The sequence below is a fragment of the Zootermopsis nevadensis genome, unplaced genomic scaffold (assembly GCF_977971745.1).
Source record: "Zootermopsis nevadensis isolate Lab colony 2312 unplaced genomic scaffold, Znev_1.0 Znev_ptg000017l, whole genome shotgun sequence".
Classification (NCBI taxonomy): Eukaryota; Metazoa; Arthropoda; class Insecta; order Blattodea; family Termopsidae; genus Zootermopsis; species Zootermopsis nevadensis.
The window spans coordinates 10,950,320-10,971,043 of record NW_028259149.1 but is presented as its reverse complement, the minus strand read 5'-3'; the positions used below and the strand labels follow the sequence as shown (position 1 = coordinate 10,971,043).

The window sequence follows — 20,724 nt, the reverse complement described above, 5'->3', positions numbered from 1 at the left end:
TACTTGCAATGATTGCTAGTACTTGACATATTTGGCATTATTCATTAGGAGATGAACTTGTATCTGAACACATACTCTATTATACATGATTAATTTGAGCAGCATTTACTGACAGCACTATAAATGAGTCACTTAGGCACATATAATGTTGAACTAGTCCCACTCAAGACAAAGATAAGCTGTCACTGGCCCCTAGTTAAGAGCATGACAAGTGTAGAACATGATATGAAAATTTGCAGTATAAGCACAACAGTGTGTGTAATGTTCTGCTGAGGGAACATTTTACAGCTATGGATAAAAGCTTGAGACTGTGCATATATTGAAACCTATGCAGGTCTGTAATTAACAGGAAGACACAATGTAACTGACTCCTAAGGTGCAGAGTTCTTGAGAAGCTAATAGTAAACTCATCTAATCAAGAAATTATACATATTTTATGAAACCTGAAGATTCATTATGATGCACACAAGAGCCTGCCATCCACACTACCAATTATGATTTTCCTAAGATCCATTTTAATATATCCTCCTGCCTATGCCTAGGTCTTCCAGCCTTTCCTACTAAAATTTTGTATGAATTTATCATCACCCCCATGTGGTATATATGCCTCACTCATCTCTTCATCCTTAATTTGTCCACCCTACTAATATTTGGTAAAGAGAAAATCTATTGACTTCAGTTTGCAATTTTCTCCAGCCTCCCACTACTTAATCCCTCTTAGGTCAAAATATTCTCTTAGCACCCTGTTCTCAAACAGTGTTCTTCCATTAATATGACATATCAGGTTTCCCTTCCATTCAAAACAACGGGTAAAGTTATAGATTTTTATTCTTACATTTTTATATAGCAGGTGGGAAGACAAAAGATTTTGAACTACATGGCAGCTGAATCCAGTCTGTGCTTAATTTCATTGTGAATGCATTTCTGATTTGTTTATATTGTTTCCAATTATGTGCCTCATTTTCAAGGATTTATTGGCTACTTTTATCCTGTCCTATAGTCTAGTCTCAAGACATGAGCACGTACTTCATTTTTTCTGTTTACTTCTAGATCAAGTACTTTACCAACATCTAATAAAGCTCCTTTTTTCTTTATATTTGTTTTTCACCCAATAAATAAAAAAAATATTTATGCTGTAATATTTTTAAAATTACAGTATGTCTAATATTAATTCTGATCTGAAATATGTACTCTATAATCTTATGCACTTACTTTTTAATTACTGACTAATAGGTGGGAGTGGAAGTGCAAAACATTAACACTGACAACTAATGCACTGCATAAGGCACACAAACAAATTTTTGTAATGGAAAATTATGGTACAGTTAGGAAATCTCAGTGTGTTGAACAAGATTGTCTTATTACTTGGTTTGACTCAAAATGACAAACTCACACATCTCTCAATACTCAGTTTCTCAGGCAAACTGAAATCTCTGGTGTCTTGATGCCAAGTTGGTGACACCATACATACTGTTGAATGTGAAAATTAAATATACAGCTGATTCAACTGCAAATTAATGTTCAGGCTTATCTGAAACTGAAGATATTGATGCATGAAGTACTGTATGAACATTTTCTTACCTGAATGTTGTCTGAACATAACCTTTCCAAATTTAATTTATATATAGTTAAGATTCTTTTATATATTTAGCCTTGCTGGATTGAATAGCATAGGAAAACATTCATTTGCATCATACTGATTTCTGAAAGCACATTTTGGGAATGTGAGGTAGACAGCACCATAACCTTGCATTTCCTAATAAGTAAATGAAATGAAGATGACTGTCTTCTGGGATGCTGTGCCTTATAACCTCACAAAAATTTACCAAGGTTTCAGGTGTGATTACTGCCTCCATCATCAGGGAGATTCAGAAATTGACTGACATTTCAGAGTTGTTTACTGCCTGTATCATTAGGGCATTAAACTGCTCTGACTGTGGAGACAGTAAGTACCTCTGAAAAGTTGATTTATTGCTGAGAGACTACACAGATATTTGCTGCTGTAAGAACCAGAAATCTTACAACTTAATGAAATATTCTATATATCTTCTGAAGATATGGAATCTCTAACTTGAATAACTGATTATTTTATGATACTTTGGACAACTGTTCACCATTCTAATTTCAGATTCTTTCAGAGCTAAGTTCATAATAGACAACATTAATTGCAAATACACTATATTTTGGCAAGTTTCAATTGAAAATGGAGATTATTATGAAATCTTGCCACACAGAATGCAATAGTATGCAAGGATACTATATGACTGGGCAACTACTTAGAAAATATCTCTTGCCCATAAAGATCTTCCATAGAAAATCAGTTTTTATCAGAAACTAAAACATTTTAGTCTTGTCTGTGGCAATTTCATTTTTAGCAACTAGTAGGGACAAATCTGTGCAAATGCTAATTTATATTATTACGTTTTTTTAATAGTTTTTGGGCTACATTACCTCCTTTGTAGACAGCCACAAATTACTGTCAAGTCCTATCTAATTCACTGTAACAATTGCCAGTCATAATGAGTGCAATCCAGTCTGTGCTAAAATCACCCAAATGAGCATTAAATGGGAAATATTTAAACTCCTAAAATAATTTTATCCCCCTTAATATGAAGCAATAACAAGCATGAAATGTCCCCGATTAATATGACTTGTCACATGCTAACTAATTAAATGGAACAGTTATACTCAGAGGTATAAATATTCTCCTTAGTTTCCTGTTCAAAAACATCCTCTATATGTGTTTTTCCCTTAACACAAGAGACCAGGTATCACACCCACACAAAACAACAGGTACAATTTTGTTGTTTATATATTAATATTTATAATTAGATAACAGATGGCCTGTTATATGCTAGCTTTTAAAACTGCAGGTCCTTATGATACTGTTATGAAATCAAGGCAGAAAAATAAAAAAAGGGCCAAAGAAGTTCTAGCAGCTGCCATGTCTGCCAGCTTTAACTTGTTGGGGCTTATCATATAAATGATTTACACGTACACATGCCATTACCAAGAAGCATAAAGTCATAGTGCTTTCTGCCTCATGTAACAGGAAAATGAGAAGCCTTTCAATAATTCTTTTTTCTAAATAAAGTTTTCAAATGAAAGATTTAATGTACACATTATTTGCATGAATTTAGGTCTGTATGTACAGAATCTTGATGAAATTGCACAAAATAGTAAGTATAAAACATCTTTCCTCTCCAAAAACATAATCTGAAATATTCATAAATAAGCTTGTAGAGTGGGAAAATTGAAAAGAATTGTTGCTTTCATTATGGCAAAATTTTAACAGTTACTTTAAACTTGCATTGACATCAGAATCTTTCTAATATAATGGTCACCCTAGCCTGCATATTTTCTCTATAAATTGTGAAGCAAGCAAACCTGCAACATTATAATACCTTGGAAAATACTAAATGACCTTGACATAACACTAATATTGTCTTGTGATGACATACTATAAGCTTCAAACAACAGTACCAAAACAATATAAGTACTAAGATGTGGAATAGCATGTCTGAAGCTGCCAATGCAGAGCTTAAATTCTATAATAGCTTCAGGTTTCTGTGCAACAGACACAACCTAATGGCAAGTGCTCTGGAAATACTGCAGTTTCTGCTGTCACATCCCCCTCATTATAAATCTGCCAGTATAAGAAACAAGTTCAGTGTAACAAGCCACTGTATATATACCTGATCCTGCCTTCCCCTGCCAGTTCAGTGGGATTTTCACCCTGTTTATGTTAGAGGACTGTTTCCTTCTTAAGTACTACACAACACTTTCTTCCAACAGAACAGCAATTACTCACACTTCCACACAATGCACACTATTATGTTTTATGAACATTATACTTCCCCACTGTTTTGAAAACTTACCCCTTTTCATCACAGAAACTGTCTGTTTAAAGTACAGTATATTATAATAATATTGTCTCTCATCACAAAATATACACATGTTGGCAATGCTAATTAAGTACAAAGTCAGATACCTATTTTTTTAAATGTATAGGCACATTCAATAAAAGCCAAACTGTTTGGGGCAGATTATAAAGCAACAGAGTCCTAGGTGTGTCCAATGTATTCTTACACATTCATGGAACAATCGAGACACAACAAAGAAAGAAAGAAAAATTTCCACAGTCAGTTGTACATAAATTACAGAAGGTGATATTCTCATCTACTATTTCCTGACAAGCATATTTCATCAAATACAAGCCAAAATATGGGAAACCACATCCTTATAGTTCCTTCCTTGTGATGGTTTATAAAACATGTCCTTTTCTACAGTAACAGGCATATAATATTACAACTTGAATATCTTTATATTTGTTCAAGAAATTTAAATGTCTTATGTGTTCCTCACACCCTAGCATAAGTAAGAAACATCTTATGGGCTGGTCATGTCTGTCTGTCCACACGAGTCAACTCCACTGTTGGAACCCACTGTTGGAATGGTTTGACTTTCCTTTCAGCTTTCCTTAAACGATTAGAATTTTAAAAGAATTGTGGACTGTAATCACAAATAATAAAAACATTGTTCACAGGATACCTACAATTTTCTGAAGGAATGTAAAGAAAAAATAAAATGACAATATAATGAGTTATATGTTTGAAATATTTTAAGAGTAAATGTAATTTTTCTGATGTATGAAAAATATATGGGAGTAATTAAATAGATTATTTATTAAAAATATAAAAATATGTTTTTGACATGGGAGACAGAGAAGAATACAGTAAAGCAAGATTGTGTAAGACCTGTCACTGTCGATGGGTCCATATGAAGGGCACCTATAAACCAGCTGTGACTTGGTTTGTAGAAAGATTCTGCTCCCATCTGCCTGTTTTCAACAATCATTATGTCACCTGCAAAGAATCTGCCAGTCACTCATACCATCATACATGAACTTATCTCTTATCATAATTTATGCTGCCATCTAATAGATGGTAGGCCTGCATATGGTATACTGATAATATTGGGTATTTGGCTAGTGCATGCTGACAAACCAATAAGCCAGAAATACTGTTATTATGACCAGGAGATCACTGTTCTATGGTCTGTTATACAAAAAATATTTTATTGAAGAAAATTTTTTGTTTTCTTTTAGAATAATGCGACTCATTCAGAAGTGATGATATTATATTTCATTCCTTCTGGAATAAACAAAACCTCACACTAAGATTACACACCCTAGGAACTCATCTACCACCAACAGTTTGCTGTACAAAGTCTTCACATTCATCAACCTGTGCTGTATTATGTAGTATGGCTAATTTTGTCAGTTGATACAGTTTATAATAAAAACAACTGATTAATAAAATTCTTGCAAATACTTTCTTTCTCTTCTTATGAAGAGTGTATTGTAACGACAAAGATCAAAGACTGCGTACGTTACTAGGCACCAATATGTTACAGATTGTTGATAAAAGACCAGAACTCTAATTGCTCCATTATATATCCTACCTATATCACAATGATGATCACTTACAATAGTGTCAATTAATCTACAATATATCATTAAACCAGAAATGGAAGTACATTACTCTGTTGTTTAATCTGAACTCTCACAACCTACACTAATCTGAAGGCCTACTTACCATCTTAAACTACAACTAGTGTAAAATGTGCCTTCAGATTTCCTACTACTACTACTACTACTAATAATAATAATAATAATAACAAAAATATACTTTAATATTAACTGTGCCCCCCCATATGTATCTTTCACCAAAATGCAATTAGAAGTTCAATAAATGTTAAATAAAATAATATACTATTAGACTCATAAAATACTGCTTTTAAAATTATTACAATAAAACTGCCAGCCCTGAACTCCATTTTCAGCATTTAATGAACAGTTTGTGCTTTGTGCACCAAATACTTATTGACCATTATTAACATCTTTCTTAAAACTGTATCAACTGTCACTGGAACTAAGAAACTGTAATGGTTCATAATCTTAATTTTCAGTATGACAAAGGAGGACGAAGCTAATGTTTCACATGCGATGCTTTTCCAATACATAAAAGCAAAGGTAATTTTCATTCACAGCTCTGAAACATAAAACAATTATCACAATCTGCATGTTTTATCAAAATATCTAAATTGTTCTTAGAAGTAATAAGTAGAACAGGGAGAATACAGGGGAAGATGTTGCCAAATGTTGGCTCCTCATAAGAAAATCCTAGAGCAGAGTTGCTGAGAAGCTAAATGTAGATCAGATAGTAAAATTTCCTGTATTTATTGAACTTATGTATGTAAGAGCCCACCATTGACCACTTCCCTGAGTCAGGTAAATCCAGTCCACTTCCTCACTTTCAACTTCTCTACAAATATTATCATCCTGTCTATGAGGAGATCTGTTCTTTCACTTCCAGTTCTTTATGGTTTGCTTGGATATTCATAAAGGTATATTCTAAAGCAAAGCTGGAAAGCAAGGCAATACAGCATCTCCTGGCTTCTTATCATTCAAATATGCACCTTTAGATGTATAACTACATAGATTTTAGTATAGGTTTAACCATATTTTAACTAGCCAAAGCAATAAGAATGTTGTTTTATCAGAGCAACTAGAACATTCATAAAGTGTTTGAAACTTACTATTAGGCATTACTATATTTTTATAGATGACGTAAATGATAAATGAGATTTCAGGTTTCATTTGGTGGTGAGTGTGAAGAAAACCATTATAGAAGACACTGATCCACAAAATAGTAATCTATTTATGAAGCTCTTCATTATGCACGTTTCTTTTTGTGGTTATTCTTATTGCCATGGCAATAAACAGTTTCCAGCCAAGTGTTATAATGGGAAATAAATTCTGTACATAAACAAAAAGAAAATTAAGTTTCTATTGTCTGCCAAAGTTTCATCTAAACTCTCTAGAAATGTTCAATATCTTATGAAGGACAACTAGTCTACTCACCTATTTACAAATGTTTGTTTTGTTGTGCAGCTTGCCAGTAACACATTTACAAGTCTAGCCAGAAAATTCTCATCTCTGGTTTCTCTGATATAACACAAGACAATCCAGAATCTCCTAATCAATTCAAGCTGTTAGACATTGTTAGGCTTCACTGGTATTACAATTAATGAAATTACAGTCAGCTACTACTATAAAATTAATAGTTAACCATTACAATTTCCAAGTCAATCTACACACCTCTGTCAATTTTTAACCCACTGTAGAGCATCAGTCCCTGAATCACACTTTTCCTTCAAGACTTTGTGCTTGTATTTATTTTATTACAGAAATTAATTCTGTGTTCTATTGATAGCACATTTCTCATCAGCTTCATCATCGTCATTAGACGAATCATCAGATGAAGAAGACGAGGAAGATGAGGATACTAGAGCTGAGAGGCGATCAGCAAAGTGGTTGAGTGATCCTGAGCCCTTTCCAAGTGGTATCCATTGCTGGGCTGACATGGGGGAATTCTGAGGTGAAGTGAAGGGTGTTGTAGATTCCTCCTCAGGAATGGAGTTAACAGTTGTGGATCCTAGCTCTAACATGGAGCCACGGCGGCCGACTGGTGGACGTCTAGGTACGCCCAACATACCTGCTAATGGCTCTGATGGACCTCCTTCTTCAATGAGCAAAATTGCTCCTGGAGCTGGAGGAGACTCAGGACCACCAACATGATGCAATGAAGAATCTGAACTGGCACGTGAGTCTTGTGCTGAGCCTGAACTCTCACGACGGAACAATCCAATCACAGAAGCAATTTTTGGTTGTTCAATGCCACCTAGCAAAACAAAACAAATTCATGAACTAAATTCAGAAGAAAACATGTAATTATGAAGTATCGTTCCAATTAAGCTTACAGGCCCTCTAATGGGTTAATCCTTTACTGCTGTAAAATATATTATGATTACTCAAAAACAATAAAGAAAGCCATTTTCCAATACTCTTTTCTGTAGTAGATGAGAAATTGCTTTTCATATCCTTACTCTAGTTTTTCTTGAAGATTGCTGTCTTCTGCCTCCATGATCAGGGCTATGATCGCCCTGATGATGGAGGCAGCATGACCTCTGAAACGTTGGTGGACATCTACCAAACTACACAGTGCAACAACCCTGAAGACAGCAATCTTCAGACTCACCGCCATGAAAACCTCAAATCCTACTCTACTTGTTTTTTACTTCTCTCCTCTTATAAAATGGAAGAATGAAGACATGTTACTTCAGTTACCTAAGAAAGTTGCTGAGGGTGAGCTATAGGCAAGATACTCCTTATTAGAACACCAAGCAGGAAATTCACTCTGTTTCAGCGGGCATGTGCTTTCCCCCTCATCATCCCTTTTCCACGGTAACATTGTTTCAGTTGCAGTTGGAGTAGTCACTCGTGCACACTCTGCTGTTCCTGTATTTTTTCCTGTTGCTGCAGAAAGCATATTATTTCAATACTGACTTGCACACTAATTGCTCAAACATATTCACAATGCTCTTGCATATATAAAATTACACAATGACAAATGCAAACCAATCATTTGTTACTTAGCTTCCAGTAATTCATAAACCTGCAACACACAAATCTTGGTTCATCATAAAATCATTACATGAGATGTACATGCATAACATTCAAAACTGTTCTTTTAGATTTTGTTCATTGTCTAAATTAAAAAATCATAAACTACAACATCTCAGAAGCTGAATTCTGCTTCTACCTTCAGGTAAAAAGAAGAAGATAGAAACTTACCTGTTGGGTCCCTGATTGAGCACACCTCAGGCCAGGTATTATAAAATTATAGATCTACAATGATTATGAAGCTCGATTCAGTAATGTTATGATTAAAAATTAACATGTGAATGGTACTCACAGCCATCCAATTCCCGAGAGGATTTCTTGGTTGCTTCACTACTACCAGAGGCTTGTGTTTCATCTGTCAAGACATAATTAACATATACATGCTGTGGTATTATCATTGCAACCTATTTAACTCTAGTCTGAAGGTTTTTAACAAAGGCATTTCATTATACTGATGTATATTAATGGACCTTTTAATCTATAAGTTCAAAAACCCACATTTTGGAAGTGACTCTACCTCCATCATCACGTGAAACTATATAACCTGATCAGTTTGGTCCATCGTAAGAAGCTAATCTCAGCTTCATAATATGAAGAGAAGATGTGAAAGAACTTGAAACAAGTTTAAGCCACTGGGAAATAAAGAACAAGAAATGTGGACTGGAAATAAATTCACAGAAGCCAGAAGAAAATGAGAAAAACCAAAGTAAAAAATAAAGGAATGTAGATGAAAGAAGTAGATAAATTTGTGTAATTGGGAAGCACAGTAGAGAGAAATTCAAGATCCAAAATAAGATAAATGAAAGAAATGGAAAGGCTAAAAATTTTATAATTCTGTTAAGAGTTTATTATAGAAAAAAGCCACAGACAGAAATATTTATGGCATTTTCCATCAGAAAACCAGCCCCTCTACTACCTAAACGTTTTCTCTTCTTGGACCTATTCTCAACAAGCTGACATAAGACAGTTCCCATGTGCTTTGATACATGGTTCATGTAGACTTCTTTTGATAAGATTGCCACAGATGTTCATACCAAATAAATACTTATACACCTTGCAATCCCCAGTATTGTGGTACACCAGAAACATTTATCAGTTGACATTTTCCAAAGAACTTCTTCCAGAAAATAATTCCTGATAATTGAAGTCACAGGATAGCAGCTAACTTCATGAAATAATGACATCATCACTCAGCCAGGCAGGTGCCAGATGCCCTGCCCATGCAAAGAACACTGAGCCCATAAGGTCATGGTTTCATAGAGCAAAGAGCCCGTTACAACTAATTATGCCACTTATAAGCGAGCACTTACAAACTGAAAATCCAGCAGCAATAATACAGGAGTACATCAGAACTGTTACATTATGTGTAAGCCTATCCTAACTTCTTTAAATTTAATTGTCACAAAGAATAAAGACTCTTATATTTGCACTCTTTAAATTGTTTTATCATCATCATGCATCTGATCACTTATGAAAAATCATCAAAATTCACAGTTAAAAAAATTTCTGGAATATGTCTTAATCAGTATTACCCTGAATTTCAGATTTGATGTTGTTAACTCATGGCAGCTTTGTCAAAATTCAAACACGTCCAATTATAACCATATTTATAGTTAAAGAAATATTATAGCTTGCATGTATAATCTTTGTAATATACTGAAGAACCACTGCAGTTCAATTGGTAGCATAATTACATACAGCGCATATTCTGGTGCTATAATAAATTAGAAGAAAGTAATTAATAAAACAACTAAATAAAGATCATTACACAAATATGATACTATAAAAAGGTAAATATGTACAAAAATATTTACATTCAAATGAAAACCTAAGAGAGTTAACTAGAAGGAACACATGTTAAAGCAACAAGTAGGAAGTTCATAAGTAACCATGACACCAAACATCTCCACATTTAATGCAAGTTCTAACAACCTGTGACAAGGACTGGCAGTCTAATACTATCTAAAAATCCAGCACTAACTTATAGCACAGTTAAGTTTTAAAATAGTATGTTGAGATTAATTCTGTAGAAACGTTAGTTCATACTAAGGCCTTTTAACATGTATTACAACAGCATTATTCCTGGAAGTAATTTCCCGGCATCCATTTTTCTTTATAAAACTGGATTATAAGCAAATATTTTTGTTATTTTCAGATGATGTTTCAGGTTCTCGTGGTAATTAACTTAACTGTTAGACTTTTGATACAAGAATCACATTAAAGATTTCTTCTTTAAATTATAGACTATTTCAAAGTACTCACGAAAACACAATTCCATTACTATAAGAGTAATCACTATATTAAATTAGGCCTTGGTCTATGGCATATATCTTCCAGCACTAACTATTATCATATTAATACTCCATGCTGTTAACATACTTTTATACTTTTAAGAAGAATATCATGTAGCAAGCAACCTTACTTCCACAAAACATTATCACAGCATACATGCTAGGAAATAAAACTCTGCATGCTTCTTGTAAATAACCCACAAGTGCTTTGTAAGGAATGCTGTCCATGCAGAAATGCCTACCAGACTTGAAATGTCTTTTTTAGGTAAAAGGGGTAAAACCTGACTGGACAAACTATAAAAATTAGAATCTAGATTTAAATTTAGAAACAGATATGGAATAGGCAAAGGCAACTTTAAAAAAGGAATCTGTAGAAAACTACAAGGCATCTAGCTTCCAATTTTCAGAAATTATTAGATAATAAAATCTCAGAAAATTCATGTAGACAAACAGAATGAATGGAGAAACTGCACTTTTATACCCAAAAGAAAAAGTAAAGGGCATCATGAAACTGTACTGTTAAAGCAATAATTGGTTATACTTACAGCCTGAATCAGAAGTATGGGAATCTCATTGTCACTTATTTTGGAACAGTAAATTCTACCATTTATTTGAATTTCAATAAACAGATTGAAGATAATCAAAGTTCTAGCTGAATGTTGTTATAAAATGGTTTGTCCAGTCATGCTCCTTATTTCATTTACAGTGCATAAAAGTATATTTCAGAAAGTTTTGTTCCAAACTGTCATTGGTAATTAAACAATACATTCAGATCACAGTATAGTCTTTCGCAGTGCTTATGGTAGATTTTTTCTATGCTACCACATGCCCTTTACAAAACTGCTAACTTCTTATATTGCATTTTTCCATTGATAAAAAATAAAACTGGGAAGTTTTACCTAATAACAAATGTAAAAACAAAGTGAATGTACTACTTTATGTGAATGGAACGGAGAGTTCAACGTACCCCCATTTACACCTCGTCTCCAAGGTAAGGAAACTTCAGCTACTGTGGGCGCATCATCGTAATCAACGGTGGGTTTTGAATACTGCTTGATCAGACGGGCTTTCCGGGGTTTGGAACCCGGGAGGCTGGTTATTTGGGTCAACACACTTGCCTCTGGTCTCCCGCCAGCTAATCCCAGAGAGTGACACACAAAAGAAAAACAAGCAAAAAACCAAAACTCAGGATTCCAGTTTGTTTCTTACTAGCAAGCAGAGGAGTTAGTACATTGGGAATGACAAACACACATCTGTTTGTTATAGTTTAAATGTTATCAAGAAAGCTGTACAACAAGGTTCTGTACCACACTAATACTTCACTGCACTCTTAAGAAGGTTAAAATTTGTGCCATTGATAAATTATTTACTCTTTTGAAGCCTCCTGATAAATGCTTCATAAATAACATTCTGATGACACCAATGATGTCAAAATACCAAATTATTGCTAATATTTAAAAATAAGGCCCATGTTTAGAAATTGGGAACTACTGCTAAATCGGCATTTAGAATACTGGATTTTCCATTTCATTTGCTCAGTTCATTACACTGATATAATCAAGAAGATAAAATCTGCACTGAAAACTGTAACTTGACAATTACATTTGCAGTGTAATGAAGGAGTTTAAAAACTACAGATATAAGTATCTTGCTATGTAATGAGACTTAATGTCATCTCTTATGATCTGTAGTTGATCGTGTTCAGATTCTAAATGTAATCCATGAACAATGAATTAACACACATGCACATTACTGCCAGAGGAGTCCTCTGAATTTCTATCCCTTCCAATTAATTTGACTGGTAACAGACTTGTTTATGTTTCATGCTAAATTAATTGTTTTCTTGGTTAAAAACACAAAATTGTATGGACAACTGTTGGACAACAGTTGCAAGTATATAATTTCCATACAAGTGCTCCATCTAGCATTAAGATTCCAGTGACTCACACACATTGAAAAACAACCCAAACATGACTGAAACTTCCTGCACAGAACATGCCATATCAAATATAATACAGAAGAATATTAATAACATAGGCAATTAAAAATAAATATCTGCATACATAATCCTTAACTTATCATACCACTGCACACTGTATTAATGCAATAAACTGAACCAAATGTATGGAAGTTAGACACACAAATAACAAAAGCACTTTCCTGGGATTGCTCCACACCCAGTTCAGTATACAACTACAAGTATAAACACCAAACTCCTTTATTCTGAAGTTGAGTGCACAAAGAAAGCAGTGGGCTGATTGCAAACCTTTGTACTTTGATTACTTCAGTATCAAGTTTTAATCTAACATTACGCAAAATGTCCCAAAGGGAACCTTCAAAACATCGCTGTGGTAGGGTTTATCAAGTGATTTCCATCATAAGTACTATTAAATTCTACATTCTGCAGCCAAAACTTGCAGCTGGATTCCACACAAGTACCATATGGGATATGAACCATGCCTGCAACGTGAAAATGCACATATGCACAAACCAGGGGCTTTGACAACTTCTACACCCCATAAGAGCATAATTTTCAGCTGATTAGATGATTAAACAAAATGAAGTGAGCCAACGAAGTATCACAAAAGAAGTAACTTAATAATTATCATAACCTGACTGAACTGGACTTCATGTTATTCATAAAAAATGCATTAGGTAACTCCTTTTACAACTATTTTACTTGTTTCAATAATAGCGAAAGCAGCATAACAACGAAACAACCACAATCCATTTAATGTATAAGTTATTTCTACTGTGATAAAAACATAACACAAACTAGAATAAGTTGATATTATTCAGTATATGTGTTACTGGAAATACCCAAAATCCATCTAAACTAGTTTGTCCTAGGTACAACTAGAAAATTCTGTTGCTGTTAGGAATATAGTTAGGTTAGGCTACATTATGTGTACTAGTTCTGCCTGGGACAAACTAATTTAGACAGAATTAGGGTATTTCCAGAAACATATGCAACAAACATAATATGTTATATAGAAAGCTTATTTATAGATTTAAAGACAATGTAACATATTAGAAACACAAAAATCTGCATATTATACATAAAAGTATACCAATATCATATAAATAACAGTACAATGTATTCAGTCAACAATAAATAGAATTAAAACACCCAAATTCACAAGCAATCTTTGATATATTTACACAGGAATATTACTCAAAGCCTGATGCTACTAGAAGAGTGAGAGAGATTAGAAAATTAAGTTCCCAAGCATATACTAGGAGACAAGAAACTTAAAAGCATATAACTGTGTCTGCAAGAAAAGAAAACTACCAAGACACATGATAGCAATGATGCAATACCACTTACGTGAAGTTTTGGCTGTAAAGGTAATGGCACTGTCCCAGTCCTCCCTGCTAGTGGACTTGGTGCCATCACCATCATTTTCTGACTCCTGGAGGACTTCATTGATATAATCTGAAGAGGTTAAACACATCACACTTTAAAGAGCATGCAATACATTGCACTAGTTAGTTCTTGTTTACATGAATTTAATACAATATGATTCACCTAATATCATATTGCTTATATTAAGATTACAGGATATATATTTACAATCTTAGGATTATGTAACAAATAAAACAATATGCATGAAATATCAGAAAATTAAAATGGATTCTGATCAGACAGTTTTACGTGAAACAAATGATAACTTACCAAACAGAGGTCTCACAGACATTAATACAAAGACATAGATAAACAATGCATACAAAATTTATTGCATTTATGTGCAATAAGGTATTTATGTAGAAGGTTACAAGCAGTGGAAGGAAAGTAGGGACTATGGTAAATGTTGAACAAGGAATATGGATCATAAATTTTCTAATTATTCTCAATCAAAAACAATACTTGATAACTCACCATGAGAAAATTGTTTTGCTGAACCATTCTGTGTGATTCCAGGGAAACTAACATGATTTTGTTTCCCATCCTGTAAAAAGAAATGACAAAGAAAATTATATGTGTCAGAAAAGCCTTAATTTTTGTCTCCAGTTTTTATTTAATCAATTAACTGCTATAAATGCTAACCTTTTCAGGTATCAGTAATTCTGAGGTGCAATAAAACTGGGAAGGGGGACATAATGAAAGAAACAATACTGAAACTTAAAGCAACAACATGAATACCAACAGTGTACTTAACACTGACTAATACTGTGCAACTGCTTCTATCTCACATCCACTGTGCTCAACATTTCTGTATTATAAATCCTCCTCCTCCCAGCAAGATGTCCTAAAATACTGTAACAGTAACTGAAAAGACATTTGTTTATTTTTGATAAATTCATGAGTTAACTTGATCCAATAGTTCAGTCCAAACCCTGGCAGAACATTAACAGCTGACATTTTCAAGCTATTACGGTTATTTTAAGGAGAAGGACTAACAAAAGCCAGAACACAGATTTTCTTATAGGTTAAGCAAATAGGAAAACTTGGAATAGAGACGATAAAAGATGAGGATACTTGATAACTTCAATAATTGATCCAAATGTGGGAAAAGTGACTGGAATTATGAGGAATAAATGTTGCTTGACACTTCTGAAGAAAAAAATTGCAGGAATACTAAAACTGATTATAACTGAAGATCTGAATAAGAAAAAATCTGTAAGTCTGTGCCAAAATCATATTAAAATATTTGGGGGAAGGACATATTTGCTTAGGCCTTTTAACAAGAGACAAAACCCATCATCAAAACAAAAAATGACTGGTGACAAGACTGCAATCTTTCAATGAGACCCAAAAACAAAACTCTGAAGTCTCCAACAGAAAAATCCAAGAGTCTCAAGCTGAAAAAAGCTAAAATTTAAAAATTCAAGGTTTACATCACACTGTTATGCTTTCCTCACATTGGAACAATCATCTGTTATAAATTTGCTCCTAAAAATAAAAAAGGGTGGGGGATCTCATTTTAATTATAATGTTTGGAAAATTTACAGTAGCATATTTGTCAATAAAGACTAATATTTTGGCTGGTCAAATGGATTTTGTATTGTGACAATGTCCCTTTCCACATAGCATTCTGGAAATCCAATTTTTGGCCAAGAGACAAATACTAATGTTAGAACAATCACTATACTCACCTGCCTGGGCCATATGACTACGTCATGTTAAAAAAGGGAAAACTATCGTACAACAGGAACCACTTTGAAACATTTGAAGATTTTTAGAGAACTGAGTACTGTAAGTACTTTTTAAAATTGTGTTTGACAGTTTTTCCAGGCATAGTACAGAGCTGGAGTGCATGAATAAACTTAGAAAATAATTTGTTTTGAAGGTGACAACACTTCCTAAAATTTAAAGAAAATGTTTCTTTTACAAAATCTCATAAATTTATTTATCATGCATTCATATAGTTGAATAATGGTACAGTATTAACTCTTTCACTAAAAATATTAAGCTAGAAATATGTGCCATATTTTCTGAATATTTTAAACTCAATTTATTTGTAACATGCTTATAAGTGCAGATGTACTACTATTTTTACCTTGCCCAATCTTTTGCTTCGTTTATGGTGGTGCTTCCTTTCACCAACCATTCGCCGTATATTCATATGCATGCGATAATTGACAGGCTGAGTAGAAAGATCCCGGTCGTTGACTGCATGCCGACTGTAGCTCAACCTCCGGTGCTTTAGAATTATAAAAACATCAACAATTCATTAATAAATCAATTATATTTTAATATGCATAGTTATGAGAGTAACTGGTCACACAAGGTGCTAATACCCATTCATAGCACTACATATATTAGTCTTCTGAATTTTAAAAGCTATGACATAAGATTTGCTCTACAATCAAAATCATAAATAAAGTAGGATGGTAAGACATGGAATACAAACGTAGCCAAATGCTGGCCAAAAGTATGTGACAAGCAATAATGAAGAATGGAAAAAATAAGTTAAAACTGGTAAAGAAAACAATGTCCAGTGATTCAAATTAGTCAAGGACATGGGTAATGTGTTACATTGCTTCAAGGAAAGCACAATATGGGTCTGATAGTTGCTGCAGTGCAGACTCTGGAAGAGATTAATTTTTATTGGCCATCTGTCATGACTAATGTAAAGCCCAGCTGGCAATGTGTCACAACAGCAACCAGCTAAACCATTAACACCAAAGCTAAATCCCAAACCAAAGTTTCACTATTATGATAAAGGTAAGTTAGTGAAAGAGTGCTTTGCACAAACATACTTCTCTTACCCTGCGATAGGGTTTACACAGCTCTTCTGCAAGTAGATGATGAATCTTAGCATCTGTCAAATCTTTCTTGGACGGGTTGTACTCCAACTCCTGCATGTCTATGTTCCATGTGCTTGAGTCCAATTGGCTGAAACTAGTGCTGCAAGTATACAGTACACATTTTTAAGTTACAATGATAAACCAGCAAACATCACAAAGAAGTAAACAGCAAACCTTTATAAGACTCATCAGCTGACTGGCTTTAGTACACATCTGTTAATTAATTATGATTTTTAAGTTCTCACAGCAGCAAGTGTGAAGGTCTGGGTTGTAGCACTCTGTACTATGGTATAAGTTTAGTAACATTTCAGAAGCACCTCTAAAACGTTAATAAATTTCTACCAGACTGCATGGTGCTACGACCCAGAAGATCACCGTCTTCATCTATTTAACATACATACTGAAATGACGCTTTGATATTTTCATCACATTCTATACTGGACATAATTTTAATTTAAACAGTAAGAAATATATATAAGTATACAATTTCCAAGTTTCATCCATCAGACTTCATACATCTTACCAATAGCACACCAGTCAAAATAAAAGTTGGAATGTCATCCTAAGAACAGGCCTGCCAGTGACTTAAAGTCACATTTAATTTTAGAAGAACAAAATACAAAGCTGTACTAACCTCCCATTAAGGGTACCACTCAAGTTCCCATTGATATTGCCTGCTGTGTAATTGCGGAAGATAGCTGACATGGACTCGGTGCCAGATATGTTTCCAATAGTAGATGCATTCCTTCGCATATATTCCATTGCATCTTTCATTGCTAGTTTTGAGTAAGTCTCCAGAATTTTAGGCTCTGCTCCCTGGTGATCACGCAGCAGCAATGGACGGATGAACCTGTTGTCAAACCTCTTGAACCTGAAATATGTAATACAAATTTTGATTAACCCATCAGAACTGTAGTGACTGACCCAGAAGTATATGCACTTATTCCAGTACTGCACTGAACTTCACCACATATGTACAAGCTACATATACATTCTCTGATTAAACTTCTGTGGATGAGGCAAGAAAAATAACAAGATGGACAGATGTACTTGTAACAGTGCGAAATAGACAGACACAGACACATGTATTAATGAATGCTAAAATTAATACAGGCAAAATTAACAGAATCAGCAATAGAAATATTTACAATAAATTTTAAGATAGTATTCAACTAAATAATAATCACAACACGAGCATATAAACTAAATGCTGTCAGTGCTCGCTCTTGAATTGTGGTTACAAGCTTTAACCACTTCTATAGAAAATACTGGTAACAATCTGTTTCAACTGTTTGATATTTATTCTGATGTACAGATGTATTAATTTGTTATGAGTGTAATGATGTCACTAGGTTATGAATATTAATAAGAAGAATGTATACAAAAACATAAATTGTGATGAAAGATTGCTTTATATGTCAGACTACACTGCTCTTTAGCAACGGCTGAACACACTAAGATATTCTATCATTATTCTATATTTAAATTCACTAAGAATTGGAAATGAAGCTTATACTTCTGGCCATCAACTAGCTAAACTTCTGTATCTCATGATAAACTGCACAGGATAATTTTAAACATTTTAAAAGAGGAAAAACCCCACACTGAAGCAACATTCCTCAGAGAAAACATTAATAAGACTCGAAAGATGTAATTCATATCAGAATACACAGAATTTCCACATGCATTCTTTGCAACTTTTAAATTCCAAATGCTCTTTGTTGATGTAAAAAAAATATTATATCATATATACACTGCTTTACTGTATCATCTGCATAAGCACAGCAGATAATGTAAAAATATTAGCATATTTCTTCAACATAAAATGTATTAATTTACTCATATCTACTCATTTTCTTATTCACAAAAGAAACAAGCAAATTGCAATCTAATGCACATACTTCGTACTACTATAACTAAGTGGATAGATGTTTCAAATGGTGTTCTTTCTTCTCTACTAATTCACATGTTTATCAAAAACAGACTTTTGTAACAACAGCATAGAATCAAAGAATCTTGATCTTGTATTACAATCTGATAAATAATGTAATGTATATTATATGATGTATTGAAATGTCTCTTAATCTGTTAATTTTAAACAACAGTTATTAATAAAATAATGTGAGTTTCCTTACTTAAACAATTTAAATTTCTAACTTTAGAGATCATGTGTACTTATTGTCAACTTTAGGTAATCTAAATCAATAAGAGCATAACACAATCAAGTTAGTTATGTGATAGCACAGTGGACTCAAATGTACGTAGGTGGTTACAGGATCGAATGATGATCAAGACCAACAAGTTTCATTAAATAGGATTTGAGGTTCTCATGGCAATCAGTATAAAGATGGCTGTTTTCTGGGTTGTAGCACCATGTAGTCTGGTAGACGTATCAGGATGATGGAACACTAGTAAACGTCTACCATACTACACAGAAAACAGCCATCAACATTTTCTATTGCTTTATGCAGCCACCTTGTTGTTGCCTTACATTATACAGAGAATTACTACATAAAACATATGCACGTTTTATGATCTATAACCATGTACCATCTCGCAAATTCATTCATCTACCTTACTGGTAGCATTAATTGTAGGAAATTAAAAAGTACTAGTTCAAGATAGCCTTCAATGGCATTATGTCCACACCAAATTTCCTCCAAATCCATCCAGTGGTTCATGAGTTGAATCATGCTGACAGACAGACATTGTCAGACCTAAATGTGTTAATTTTATGCATACAGCACAAAGAACATAAAAATTAATAAAATAAAGTAAATATACTTAACATCATTCTAGAATATGTATTTAATTTATTGCATGCATTTCTCATTACAAAACTAGGAAAATCTTCTTAGAAAGTAGCCATTTTGGAGACTTCATTGAAAACAAAAGAATCACGTATTTTAGTGAAATGAGACGAACCAGATTGACAGGCTCATATAGGGTCTATAGTTGCAATTCTGTATCTCTTATTCCACTGTTAAACAAAGTTCCTGTATATTTCTTTACTGCACATTAATTTCTGCAGAATACAGAAAACCGTACAATTCCAAAATTGCTTTCAATGATTCAAATTTCAGAAAACCTGATTCACATAATTATTTCAACAGCTCTTGGCTATCAGTGGTGCTTACTGTAGTTTCAGGAGCAGAAACTAAATTGTAACTTACTTGTCTCGCACATGATAATTGCCATGGCGACCTAAGATGTCCTCAATTCCTGCCATTAAGTGGTCCATGAACTAGAGGGAAAAATGATAAAAAAGACACTTTACAATGTACTTCACTACATAAGTATGATGGAAACTGGTGAATATCGAGAAATTCAACACTTAAACACTCACCCTTTCATGAATTCTTTCATTCATTGTTGGTTTTCTTTTTTCAGCTCTCTTTACATTCAGGACTTTGACTAGAGGCTTGATGGTTATTCCCTGAAAATAAGTACAACCACATTTGGTGCTGCTCCAAAGCACTTGGCTTACAGGCTATGTATAGTGACTCAAATACAAGTAAAAAATAAATAAAATTTTATCAAACTAGTTTTAATCAGACTGTTCTTTCGCTACATGATTAATTCATTTTAGAAATATGGATCGCAAACCTCATAATATAAGGGATTTGAGGTTTTCACAGCGGTGACTATGAGGAT

General features: G+C 33.7%; 1 protein-coding gene and 1 long non-coding RNA gene across 5 annotated transcripts in view; one reads left to right on the top strand and one right to left on the bottom strand.

Moving 5' to 3' along the window:
- Positions 1-3,089: 3,089 nt before the first annotated feature.
- The window catches only part of LOC110834034 (sodium/hydrogen exchanger 3), an 82,225-nt gene continuing 64,590 nt past the window's right edge, over positions 3,090-20,724 (bottom strand). For 2 of the 4 annotated variants that reach the window (XM_022072781.2, XM_022072785.2), the window contains exons 7-17: positions 20,417-20,506; positions 20,244-20,314; positions 17,705-17,941; positions 17,023-17,170; positions 16,320-16,463; positions 14,699-14,768; positions 14,147-14,254; positions 11,786-11,953; positions 8,820-8,882; positions 8,192-8,380; positions 3,090-7,745 (exon numbers count right to left, since the gene is read on the bottom strand). In XM_022072781.2, the coding sequence (XP_021928473.1) occupies positions 7,255-7,745; positions 8,192-8,380; positions 8,820-8,882; positions 11,786-11,953; positions 14,147-14,254; positions 14,699-14,768; positions 16,320-16,463; positions 17,023-17,170; positions 17,705-17,941; positions 20,244-20,314; positions 20,417-20,506 (1,779 nt within the window). In that variant the 3' untranslated portion in view covers positions 3,090-7,254. The remainder of the gene's footprint in view (positions 7,746-8,191; positions 8,381-8,819; positions 8,883-11,785; positions 11,954-14,146; positions 14,255-14,698; positions 14,769-16,319; positions 16,464-17,022; positions 17,171-17,704; positions 17,942-20,243; positions 20,315-20,416; positions 20,507-20,724) is intronic. The other 2 variants (XM_022072782.2, XM_022072784.2) reach the window with 2 other exon arrangements.
- Positions 5,922-7,907, top strand: LOC147873663 (uncharacterized). Its single transcript, XR_015535504.1, has 2 exons — positions 5,922-6,034; positions 7,293-7,907. It is a non-coding gene; the product is annotated as an uncharacterized LOC147873663 (long non-coding RNA).